The sequence below is a fragment of the Poecilia reticulata genome, linkage group LG7 (assembly GCF_000633615.1).
Source record: "Poecilia reticulata strain Guanapo linkage group LG7, Guppy_female_1.0+MT, whole genome shotgun sequence".
NCBI classification, from domain to species: domain Eukaryota; kingdom Metazoa; phylum Chordata; class Actinopteri; order Cyprinodontiformes; family Poeciliidae; genus Poecilia; species Poecilia reticulata.
The window spans coordinates 487,255-500,911 of NC_024337.1; the positions used below are offsets into that span (position 1 = coordinate 487,255).

A 13,657-nucleotide genomic window follows, 5' to 3' on the forward strand; every position below is an offset into this window, starting at 1 on the left:
TCTTCCTGTATCTTACCCTTACTGAGGGTGTCAGTGATGGCCTTCTGGACAGCAGTCAGGTCAGCAGTCTTACCCATGATTTTGGTTTTGAGTAATGAACCAGGCTGGGAGTTTTTAAAAGCCTCACAAATCTTTTGCAGGTGTTTAGAGTTACGTCGTTGATTCAGATGATGAGGTTAATTACTCGTTCAGAGAACCTTTTCATGATATGCTAATTTTTTGAGACAGGGATTTGGGGTTTTCATGAGCTGTATGCCAAAATCATCAGTATTAAAACAATAAAAGACCTGAAATATTTCATTACATTATGGAAAATAATGAACTTTATCACAATATGCTAATTTTTTGAGAAGGACCTGGATATATAGAAATAGTTTGGCGACAGTTGAAGGCAGGCAGATGCACACTAATACCAACACGCACACATGCATACACACAGTCGAACCAGCTGCTATGGGAAGACGTGTTTGAATGGGAGTGACAGCTGCTGATTCCTCAGGATGAAGGAGGAAGAGAGAGAGATGAGAAAGCAGCGGAAAGCATGAAAAGCAGATAACTCAGATTTGTGAGGAGCGATTGTGTCAGAGAAGGGTGAGCGACTTCTGGAGAGCTTGGGAAAAAGAAACGGATCCAACTAAAGAACTCTGAGGCTGGAAGATGAAGTTACTCTTAAAGCATAAAACAGGACTTTAATAATACAGTAAAAACTGTTCTGACATCAAAGTTCCTTCAATTTAAAAAAAGKTTTATTTCGCCTCAATAGATTTCTATGCCTTCTTTACAAAAATATCCATACCTGTTGGACTTTTCTCAATTTGTTATTAGTTTGTTGGGATTTTATGTGACAGACAAAAAAAAGCTTTTGATGCAGTCCATCCAACCACCTATATCCAGACTTTGTAGAAATATCTGTTCTGCAGCTAAAGCACCAGGCCTCTAGCASTTGGATGTTTTGATGTAAACTGTTTCAACTCTGTCTGCGTATTTAGGACCATTGTACTGCTGAAACTTAAACTTCAGCCTTGGTCTCGAGTATTAAAGCTTCTAATGATATATATTTTTTTACATTATTACTCCATATTTAGCTAAGTCCATTCTGCCCTGTCAACAGATTCTCCCTCTGCAGCTTCAGAGTTACAGTTCCTGGATGGCTTTGCACTCGCGCCACACTCTTTCAAAGTTTCAGATCATTGTGTTATTGTTTTATAAGTAGGACTGTCAACGTTTATACGTTACCACATGCAATTAATCTAAAAAGTTTAACACGTTAATGTTAAATAACGCAGATTACCTATTTTGACCTAMAAGCTGTGGAGGGTTACCTACTGCGCAGCAGCGCGCTACACGGTCTTGTACTGTGGTCAGAGTCACAAATGAGAGCAAAAAGATGAGCGAAGAGAGTCAGACTAATGACAGCACTATTTATTTTCTTTAAACTTCTCCACAACTTTATTTCTGACTCTCTTTTGCGTTCCTTGGTCTTCATGACTCTGTTTGTCCACGACAGAGCTGATGGTTGTCATTTAGGGGTATCGGAGTAAAGGGGAGCTGAACTAWACAGCATAAATTTTTTTTAAAGAAATTTCATTATTTTCAGTTTTCACACATTTGTTTTCCTTTTGGCTGTTGATCTGCCATGTAAAAATCACAAAATCCCTTCAAGTCTGTGGTTTGTAGCGAAAGAAAAATGTGAAGAAGTTCAAGCTGTATGAATAATTTTGCAAGGCACAGTGAGGATTGGGAAATTTATGAGTAATCTGGCCTGGTGTTTACTGGTAGTATGAGCAGCAGTCCTGATGACAAAGGGAGTGCAGGCCGACAGAGTAAACGAACATGTGATCCCAACTGTCAGTATTAGACTATTCATAGAAATCCTGTGTTGCACAAGGCCGATTTAGCAACAGGGTGGATTTCTTTTTTCTTTTTTTTTTAAGCGCATACACCCAAAACCTTATAGTCAATTCAAAAAAATCACCTTTCCCACCATTCACTGACCTTTAGCTCCGAGAATAAAACCCACTGCGTTGACAAATCGACAGGTCTGATCCATAAATGTCCAAGGAATCTTACTGGAGAAGGTGATTCACTAGAGAGTGTGCGTTTTTTCCACCATGTAATAAGAAGGTCTWTTAGATTTATAAATCATCAAAATCTAATAGGCTTTGCTACTGAGAAAAACCCCATCAACAATAAAAAAAACAGTTTAACTCCTGCAGCCAGTGTGAGTCACGACTGATTTCTGCAGAAATAGAAAACCACAACACTTCCCTAAACCTGCAGTAAGCAAAATCGGTAACAATCTGCAAYGATGCCGCCAAGAAATTTTTTCAGCCATTTGTTTTTACCTTTAATCCCCAAGTGCTTTAAATAAACTGAATCCATTTAGTCTGAAAAGCATGTGGAATAAATGAGGCACGGCCTAACAGGGTTGTCAATAGCTGACTTAGTAGTTTTCCATGTTCCTATAATGGATGTGTTGGTAAGCAAGTGTGTGTTTGTCACATTAGCCCATTGCCTTCGGGCCRCGTTTAGTCATTAATCAGAGTCATTAAATGATGTCAGAGTTCTCTGCTTTTCAGTCATATGCTCACCGTCGGAGCAGTGATTTGCTTTGTGTGATGGAGGGGTCGGAGGTGGGGGAGTGAGGGTAATTCTTAACCATGCTCCAGTTGGTGGCGATTTTACTCTTGATAATAGAGTTCACGCCGGCTGTGCTCAAAAGCACTGCAGCAGCAGCAGTGGCAGCGGCCAGTGCGGCACAACAGCTAGGAAGGGAGATGGGAGGAAATGGGAGTCTAAACTGAGCTCTCAAACAGGAAGCCACCCCGATTCTCTCATTGTTGAGCTTTTATAGACTCAACTTCCTGTTGAATGTACCGCAGGTGTTACCATAGTTACCATCCCTGCTGTTAACGAGATGGACTTTTCAAAGATGTGTGAAAGTCGCAAATGGTTAAAAAAAAACAAAAAACAAAGAAAAAACAGAGTTTAGAAAGAAAAACCTTTTTWTTGTTAGTCTGGTCAGTTATTCCTCTCATTGAGGTTTTCTTTTATTGTAGCCTTAATAGCATGCGCCATTTATCTGACTCTTCCGTTTTAAGCTGGGAGTAAGAGAAATGAGCGAATCAAACAGCTTGTTGTTGGACAGATTCGAACGATGGTTGCAGAAATTGAGAGAAGCAGGGAGTGAAGGGTAAGAAAGGGAAGGAGTTAAAGAAAAAAAGAGGATGTGGCCAGCAGTAAAAGATGACTGGAGGAGAGTAGAGCTCTCTGTCTAATTATAGATCCTGCTGTGAGCTGGCTGAGGCAGAAGTGCTACTGGGGGTTTTACACTGCCAGATATTTACATGTGCCTTTTGACTTTGAATTTGGAGATTACGACGTGCGCGTTTATGTGCATTTTCTTTTTTAGGATTTTTACAGCTTTGGAGAAAGACATGCAACAAGTTGAAGGAGTCTTCCATGAATTTGAAGAGTTGTTGCTATGTGTTTGGTACCATATAAGCCTTTTAAAAGCATGGAGAGAAGAGACATATTTCTTAGCTGTCATTCTCATCTGCTGCATTTGATGTTAAAACAAAAGCAGCAGATTTACGCAGCGAGAGAACAGAAAGCAGCGCCAGATGTTTGTGGAAACTCTGTGACAACTTTGAAAACTGGACCTGCACTTCATATCGCCTCCAAGGTCCTCCATCACTCRAACTCGAACTAAAACCAGAGATGTGCTGATCAAAAAGATTAGTTGTGGATTGCTTTTACTCTGGTTTCTAGTCACACAATACCAATTTCAGACCTAAAAATTTGTCCTTCTGTTTGTTTGACATTTATTCAGTAATTGTCTGTTAAKATTAAGTACATACTAAAGGCAAAGTGAGGTGGATGGTGCATTTCACCCAAAGCAAAGTCTGATCATGCCATAAATACACTGTAAAAAAATCTGTAAAAAAACAAYAGAAAATGTTCTGGTAATTTTCTGCCAGGACTTTTTCTGCGTTTCTGTACGGTTAATTGTACAATCATTTCCATAAACTCTAAACCAGATTTTGTCATAATTTAACAGGTTTTCATATTAAAATTACTCACAAACTAAAATTGTCCATATTTCTTACAGCAAATTTCCTGTATGTTCACAAACATTTCTAGTATTTAAAACCAGAAATTTCCCTTATTTTTACAGTGCTCACTAACACTTCTCTTTAAAAAGTTGTACATTTTAAAATATTTTTGTCATCCAAATCATTCAAGTATTTTAAGTAAACAGTTAACCTAAAAGTAAAGTTTTTGGCTGTACACAGCAAATTTGGAACTGTTAATTCAGCTCCAAGTGAGTTGAATTCAACACTCTGAAAGTGTCTATATTGGTCCACTCTTGATTGTGTTAAAATTACACTTTTGAAAGTGTTATTTGTGATAGAGTTGAATCAACACTCAGTAATTGAAATTTAACACACATCAGTGTTGATTTACCTAACATTAGTGTATAGTATCAAAAGTTAACACTATGAATGTGTTGACACAGAATAGTATTAAATATAGAACAACATAGAAATCTGAGTTTTAAAATACTACTGGTAGGGTGAGCTCTGATGGCGCAGGGGTTAAGCAAAATGAAGGCCATAGTTCTCAACATGGCTGTCACAGGATCGCTTCCCGGCTTTTGCTGCATGTCTTCCCCCTTCTCTCATTACCCACTTTTCTGTCAATTTACTATCAAATAAAGACCACTATAGCCAATAAAACTGCTGCGTATCGCAGCAACGGGCCGACCTGCTCCATGAAGTGTCAACGTATTCATGTCTATGCCCGCATCGAGAATTTAGCTGACCTTAATATTTCCTGTGTTTTATTTTGGTCATTATTGTTACACTTAGTGTTGACATGTGTGTGATAGGCATGTCTATATGATATTTATAGAAATACGGAACAAATCGCGTCCCAACATTTAACAGCCAAATACAGGACGATTCCGTATTTTAAGGGACGGGTGGCAACCCTAAGTTTTAATGCTAGGTTAACCACCCAACACCTTGTGCTACACCTGCTTGGCTAGCATTAGCTGCTAACAAAAATAATAAACAGTTTTATTTACTGTGATATCAACAAATAAACCTAGTTAAGTGAACTAGGTATATGAATCAATACTCTTGCGCAAACGGGAAATTAATGCATCCATAAAAAATAGTCAAAAACATGATAATTTTAACATGCAACTTACATTGTTATGATAAGCTCCTGAAGATGCCATACTGCTGTCTCCGCTCCTAGGACAAACACGTGACGTCACAAATACGTTACAATTGTAACGTATTTGTCACGTATACGTCACAAATACGTTACAATTGTAACGTATTTGTCACGTATACGTCACAAATACGTATGCGTGACGAGTTAGTGTTGGTGTTAATTTAGAAATCAACACCAGACAAAATTGCTTTTATTTAACTCTCTGGATTAAAACCRACTCTTTAGGGAAACTAACACTCATGTTGTTGAATTAGACTAAACAAGTGTCGAAGTAACACTGTGTTTTTAACATACAACACTAACACTGGAAATCTAACACTGTTGAATTTGCTGTGTATGAGGAAGCCAGACTTCACAGTGAGAACCCAGACATCCACTGGCTAAATAGCCAAACTCCTCTTCCTGCAAGGCAGTAACTCCCACATGACAGCATCTGAAAATTACTTTTGACTAGATTTCCTCCTGCGTTTGGTCATTAAGCATTTATATTAGGAGCAGAGGCGGTGTCAATGTGAGAGAACAATCAGTAGCTGCATTTCTATTAACCTTAAAATTGCTCAAATTGGAATTACAARATAAATTAACTTAAAGAAACACTGCAATTTTGAAAAAACGTGTTTTTTAATAAAAAGTTTTTGCGCTACAACAGCACCTCTGCTCAAGAACAACACAAACAGCAACAGTGGAAATGGTAAAGAACAGCTAACATGCCTTAAAAATAATAATAAAATAATRTAAAACTTTATTTTATGTTTCCATTGACTGTAAAGTAAAACCACTGATCAAACGGCTAACTTTGAGTCTCGTTCCTCATTAACGACTTCCACACTGRGGAGTGTTGTTGTTGTTGCTGCTGCAGCCTTTTAGCGTTAGTTATAGTGTGTTCATTGACTGATTTCTGCATTTCCAACTGAAGGGTTAACCAGTGAGAAACCAGAAAACCTTCCAGTTTTATTCACTAGTCAATTGACAGACACTAGAAGTCGATGCAGAGCAGCTTTTTATGACTAGAAATGTAAGGAAGGATTTATGGCATGTCCAGAGAGGTGAGCTCAGACTACTCGCCCAATGAGAGAGAAGCAAGAACAAGCAGCTATAGACAATGGATTGATTGATTGATTGATTTTAGGCATGTACCTCTGAGTTTTTAAGTGTGCCACTTCACCCTACGCTCCAGAAGCAGTTGGAACTTCTTACCTCCTGATATAAATGTGCAATATKTAGGGGTTAGAGGATGTAAATAATATATTTTTCCTTTTTTATTAAATAATTCAATACATTATAATTATTTTTTAAACATAATATATGTTTTTCTTCCCAGAACTATGCCCAAGGGAGAAGATGCCACTATCAGGAAAAGCAAATTAAAGCGTGAATCATTTTCAGTTGGCTTTCTTTTTCCTATACTTCTTTCGTGACATATGTTGCATCATCTGCAGAAGTTAAATTGCACCTTCAGCATAAAGTTCAAATTTGACTTTGCTAAATGAGGAAATGGACAATAGTAAGAATTTGACGAGCTGCACTGTTGAGGTGCTTTAGTGGCAGTTATTTCTGTTCAGCTTCAGACTGCAGTGAGAGATTTTCTAGTGTATTGCTATGAATGTGTTTTTACTTAAAATAGGTTTCATGTTATGCTAATGGACTTCTTTGTGCTTCATTAGTGTCTTATTTTATTTTGACATTTGCATATCATTAGCTGTGTCCTCACCCTTCCTAAGTTAGAGTGAGACAACCTTCAGCTGCATTTTTGATACCAGAGAACAAGCAACAAATATGACACAGTAAAAGTACACTCTGAAAAGTACACACACCCCTGGTATAACACCAGATTGTTTTGATATAAATAACACACCATGATATGTCATTTCAAGCCTTTTAAAACATTCATCCTGTTCAATCCAACTGAAAAACAAACAAATATATCAGAAGGAAAAATATCTTCAAAAACCTGTTACATAAGTGTTCACACCCTTTTTTAAAGCAACCATTGATTCAGTTTCATCATTCAGACTTAGTTCTGGCTCATTTTCCTCTCATGATGTCATTGTTTTGTTCATCTAGATTTATGCTTTATCCTAAATTCCATCAAAAAAAAGTAACCCCAGAGTATAATCCTGCCACTACCATGTTTTACTGAGCACTCAGTGTTTTTCTTGTAAAATTTGACCCAAAGATTTGATTTTATAAAGTTACTATTCATACCTTTTTGTCTCTTCCGTTTTCCACCTTAAATGGTCATCATTTGCATTCATTCTTATTTTTTGCATGCTGACTCAAACACTCCAAAAGTAATGAGATATTCATCTACTGAAAGTAGCTGTTGGGGATGAGTGATTGCACCACAGACGCTCCTGTCGGTACAGCGAGAACATGGAGCGGCCATGTTGCAGCTATATTTGGACAAGTGACAAAACAAGAGGCGCAGTCAGCTCCATGCATTGTGACTTTATTTTCTAAACCTGCTCACACTCTCCTGAGTGTTGTCTCTGTCAGCACAAGAGAGATTCACTARCATGCAGGTAGCCAAAGATTGCTGAGCAACTTGCTTTTCTTGCTGCCCTCTCCCTTCGCTTTAGGCTGARCAGTTTGTATTTTTTTTTTCCTTACTGTGTTTTGTACAAACTTAAGTTTTGCTGCCTGTGTTCTGCCATGTGGCATTGTGCGCTGACAAAAATACATTATTGTATTTCACTAGGAATTAGTGTAGTTGTGAAGTCGAAAGAAAATATTTTTAAAAAGTTTTCCCAAAGACATCCAGAGAATCTGAGTATTATTTTTCACATCGTGAAACACATTTCACATTTGGATTCAGCTCTGGACTTTCAGTTGGATTGGACAGGATGAATGTTTCTTAAAGTTGATTAAGTCAAGTCGATTTGTGTYGCACATTTCAGCAACAAGACAGTTCAAAGTGCTTTACACCATAAAACATAATAAAGTATCCAATTATGAAACTGCAACTAACAATACATTTTGTCAGATGCCTTCACCAAGCAAATATACATCCAACATGTTGATCAATTTTCCACTTATTATGAATCAAAGGAAGCTCTAAACAGGTGGGTTTTTAACCTTCATTTTAAGRAACTCAGTGTTCCAGCAGTTTAGCATTTTTCTGGAAGTTGGAATAAGATTTGTGCTGTCTAGAAACTGAGCTTTAATGAGATGAACGAGGTTCTGTAACAGCCATGAACATGTAAACCGCCATTGTTGTTATGAATGATGCGTTCATAACAACAACAATGTCAGGTTAGATCCATACATCAGTGTTTTCACAAGAGGCATTTTTGCTGTCAACATGAATATGTGAGGGTGAAATTTTCACAGCTTTAAAAATCAACTTGTTTATAGTTTCCTAGGACATAGAAGGTTAAAAAGTTCCAGTTTTTTAAAGGAATGGTTTCCCTGTGGACAGGCCCTCAGAGCCTGCATGGCTCTTTGTCCCCTACATGGCATGTGGCAAACTAGTTAATGGGATTTTTTTCAACAAAACTTGGAAAAACATGTGTCATCTGTCATCTGCATCATACGACAACACCTTCCCACTCTCTGAGAACAAAATAATCTGACGWGACAGAGAGCGACTATTGCACGCTCTGACCTGACCTGTAAAACCAGTCCCGATCAAACTGTGCACTCGCTTAAAATAAAGTAGAAACAGCTGTGAGGAATCAAAGGAGAGGCATTACCTTTACAACCGTGTGGGAGCGACTATCTCAGACAAACACACCTGTGTTTCATTTGGCCCGTCTGGAAAACACTCGCCTAATCTGCCCAACAAATCAGCACATTCCCAACGGTTCTGCACTACCAGGCAAATAGTGTCTTCACTGCTGCCATGGCAATTTCCATAATATCACACATTGTCACACTCACACAGTTGTTGTAGCTTTTTTGCTTCTTTATATGTGTGTGTCTCTGTAGATTCAACTGGAGCTTTACAGTTCAGAGCCTTATGTTGCATTATGTTCTGTTTGCGCTCACTTAATCCTCTGTTTGTTCTTCTGACAATAGAAATACAATAACAGTGAGATTACCAGGAGCGCGACTGTGATGCTGACTGTCAGGTCCACATTCCCTCCCAATTCTTCCAGTGCCATGTTTCGTCTCAATGGGTGTTTTAGAGCTGTAAAATAATGTACAATTAAAGAAAAACAGAACTCAATTATATAGTTTAATTGACTGAAATAAAATAATTTCTTTCAGCAAAAGAAAATCATCCAGATAAAAAATCTGATCAGTTTAAGTGTCCCATCTGTGTGTTTTAAGTCAGACATGTGACTTTTTTCTTGATTTTCTTTGTGCATTATTCCAGCATGTCGTTTTGCAGGAGTTTGCTTTAAAAAAAACAACAAAAAAACAACAACAACAAAAAAAAAGCAGATAAGTCTAGACAACAATATTTTTGATAGATATGTGATCAAAATCAATGGATATGTCTGATAGAATATTCACTGAACTCCATAACCGCACAGCATTCTGGGAGTTGTAGGCAGGGAAGCTAAGCTATGTTGGTGACGTCAATTAACTCACTCAATCTTTGGTTACCTAGCAACAACCTGTTGAGTAACTTGCACAGCAGGAGTTAAATGTTTTGTCATAACTTTGCCTCATTACTACTTAAATATGAAAAATAGAAAAGGTCATGCCACCAGTTTGGCAGCAAACCCATCCATCCATCCATCCATCCATCCATCCATCCATCCATCCATCCATCCATTTCTAACACTCTTGTCCCTAGCAGGGTTGGGAGGGGTGCTGGTGCCTATCTCCAGCAAATGTTTCAGGCGAGAGGCGGGGTTCACCTTGGACAAGTCGCCAGTCAGTCACAGGGCAACAGCAAACATAATTATTGATATTGACTGATATGAAACGCTTACATTGTACTAAGTTTTTCAGCCCTACATGCAAATGAGGTGAACTCCACGCAAGAGAAAACAGTGAAGTTGTGATTATGAGAAGAAACATGATATGCTTCTGCAATATGAACATGGAGTTGCTTGGAGAAAGACTGCAGAGAGAGGTCATGTGGATTCAGGAGTTTACAACCAGTCTGTGAGCGAAGGGTCACGTTGTAAACATGGGAACTCAAACTGTATTTTCATACAAACCTTTAGTCTGTCTGCAGGACCAGAGTTAATCATAGGTCAAGTCATTCATCAGCCAAACTGTCAGAAAGATTTTCCTCAGTTCCGTCATTTCAGAAAGTTTGAGCTAATCCAAACCCAGCTATTGAAAAGTTTAAAAGAAACGTTTGGGCTCAGTTGAGATGAGTTCTGTTTGTGGGAAATGAGAAACGAGGCTTTCAGATGAAACGCTAATCAGTAAAAATCTCCATCATTTAGTCACATTGGATYWCATATCTACCTTAGGGCTGTCAACATTAATGCGTTAACTCATACAGTTGATCTAAAAATGTGAACTCGTGTTTGTTACATAATGCAGATTAAATTAACCTGTTTTGACTAATAGCCTCTCTCCCACAGAGGGTTTCCTAGTTCACAGTAGCATGAACGTTTTTCCACAACAGCAGACATAAACAGAAGTTTAATATTTTTCAACTTGTTGCGATGTAGCACGTTTACAGGTATGCAGCTCATATCTGTAGACGTGCTACATCKCAACAAGTTGAAAAATGTTAAACTTCAAATGGGTATKTGCCCATTTAGCCCATATTCTTATGCCATGGAGGCATCAGAAAGGGACGGGGCACCTGAGTACTAGAAAACAAAATGTATGCTATCTGTCAGTTATCCCCTGAACAAGTTTGCTAAGTTGTGTGCAGGTTTCCCTCCATTGCTGTTGAGTGCTGGGAGACTGCATTGCCTGCTTTCTGCTACAAAAGACATAAAAAAACAGATAATTGCTTATATATTAATTGGTTGGAGTGCAGCAGAAGGCGGGGCTTGGCTTGTGGTTCAAGCTTACAAAGTTAGTTCATACTGATTACTCATACTGCTAGAGAGTGATTAATCTGATTACATTTTTTAATCAATTGACAAAACTAATTAGAAACACTTTTAGTTATCAGATTCATTTGTGTTTCAGAGAATCTGTGGTGGCATCCCCGTGTGCTTCTGCGGTTTCCCCGAATTTCAGGACAGGAGAGCAAGAAGCAGAAACGGACTCACTGTTTCATTCTTCATTTCCTTTTATAAGCATGTTTATAAGAGAGAGAACATAATTTAAAACTCCCTGAGAACAATAACTTTATTATTCCTGGATGTCATTGGAGAAAAGCAAATGCTCCCAGTGCTCTGCGATGGTGTGAATGTGCGTCTCTTGCCATGAGACCTCTGTCATTCCAGCCAGAGTCTGCATTCCGGCTGTGTTTGTACCTCCTAATATGAAGGAGCACTGACCTGCACGCAATCATTCACACACACACACACACACTGCATGCAACAGATCAACCCAAACAGAGATTTTGAGACGGTCACAATCACTGTATTTCTGCTGCACCTGCTGGCGGCAGACTAGACCTCTTTATGAGTGACATTTTCTTCTCCAGAAGCAGTGAGGTGATGTCAGATGAAGTTATTTTTAATAATTGTCAAAGTGTGTGTGGGCGCGCGCGTGTGTGCTTGAAAGTTTGGTTTTACCGTCAGGCAGGYTTGAGCAATCAGTGTCTGCTCCAGCCTGTTTCAGTGTTTGTACGCCTCATGAGAACGCGTGCAAATATATCTGTTTATGACTGGGGTGTGGGTTTTTGGAATGTTTACAAAGGTTGCTCACCAGGAAGTGACATTCAGGTGAATGTAAAAGCGATGGAAGTAGTGTGAAATTGTGAGTGAATGGAGGAATGAGCATCGCTTTCGCGTGTCTATTCTTGTTCACTCCTGGTGCAGCTTATGTGACGGTGTATACAGCTGCTCCTAATCTGAGTCACTTTTTTTTCTGTGCATCGGGAACATCTTTGTGTCATGGACAGAAACTGCCTTCCCTCACCTCCCATTCTGTCTTTTCCCAAGCTCTTCCCTTCCTTGATCCTGCATTTAGCGACGATTGAGGCGATAATTCCCAGTGACTCAGCCATGCTATGCAAATAGCCCCGACTGCATGCAAAGGGCATGGAAATKTGCAGAGCGCAGCAGCCAAACTAGGCTTATTACATTGCAAAAACATAAAAACTTAAGTATTTTTATCTAGTTTCTAATGTAAATATCTTAGTACACTTAAAATAAAAGAAAAATAGCTTATAGGTCCAGCCAGATGTAGGAGCTTGTTTTAAATCAGTACGTCTTTAATATTGATAAAAATTGTAGCTCCACTGGCAAATTATTTCACTCAAAATTATAAGTGAAATAATYTGCTTGTGGAACTACTATTTATTTAATCAATATTATGAAATGTTTGACTTAAAACAAGCTCCCATGTCTTGCTGGAAAGTTCCTTCTTTAGTTTTGTCTGATTTTAAGTGTGTGATATTTACACTAGAAACTAGACAAAAATACTTCAGATTCTGTGTTTTTGAAGTGAATKTAATTTTGCACTTTAATTCTGTATTACTGTAGCTATAAGGAACCTTAACAGCTGGTGTCAGTAAACTTTACAAAAAAGGTTTTCAGCGGATATTAAGAGGAAGTCTACTGTTGAGTATTGCACCATAAATCAACTGTAACTATGATACGGTAAAAAGTGTGTAGCCTAGAATATTCATATCTTCTGCATCRTTGCTAATTTGTGCGACACATTTTTATTGAATTCTGTCTAGGCTTTTTTATTACCGCTCCACTGACTAGATCTCATGTTTAAATATAGATATCATAAAGCAGTTTGCTTGTTGTCAATCTGGAACCAAATTAGCTGCAGGCTACGCCTCTGGAAACAACGCCAACTGCAAGTTTGTGTGATTCTGATCTAGGAAGTGGATATTTGAAAAATATAGATAAGGGATTCCCAGGTAAAAACTTTTTWAAAAATATCCTTCCTGATATGTGTATAATGCTTCTTTTTATCAGAACTTTGTTCTGTGTGTTGGATGTTGTTGATGAGGAGGATTATTGATGCAATCCATGTTCTTTCTGTTGTCTGTCTCTTCCAGGTTTTTCCAGCGCTTTGTCAGTGTCCTGCGGCGTGTTCCTTCCCATGGACCTCAGGGTGGGAGAGCGGGGGACCCCGCTGCACCAGCCACTGCTCCTCACACCCTTCTCCCCACAAGGCCGCAGCGCCTTCTCCCAGCAGCAGCAGCAGTTGCATCAGCAAATCAGGGTAAAGATCACTGCAATGCCAAGATTTCCTGACCAATCAGGGGCAGCATGAATTTAAAACAGAAAAACAGAAAGGAAAAATATTTGTTCAGGATGTTACATTCTTCAGAATGTCCGTCCATCCATCCATCCATCCATCCATCCATCCATCCATCCATCCATCCATCCATCCATCCATCCATCCATCCATCCATCCATCC

At 38.7% G+C, this 13,657-nt stretch overlaps 1 protein-coding gene across 1 annotated transcript in view; it reads left to right on the forward strand.

The window, feature by feature from the left end:
* hdac7a (histone deacetylase 7a) overlaps positions 1–13,657 on the forward strand; it is a 62,189-nt gene that overhangs the window by 18,029 nt on the left and 30,503 nt on the right. The window contains exon 3 of the mRNA XM_008413106.2: positions 13,292–13,458. Within this exon, the coding sequence (XP_008411328.1) occupies positions 13,336–13,458 (123 nt within the window). The 5' untranslated portion in view covers positions 13,292–13,335. The remainder of the gene's footprint in view (positions 1–13,291; positions 13,459–13,657) is intronic.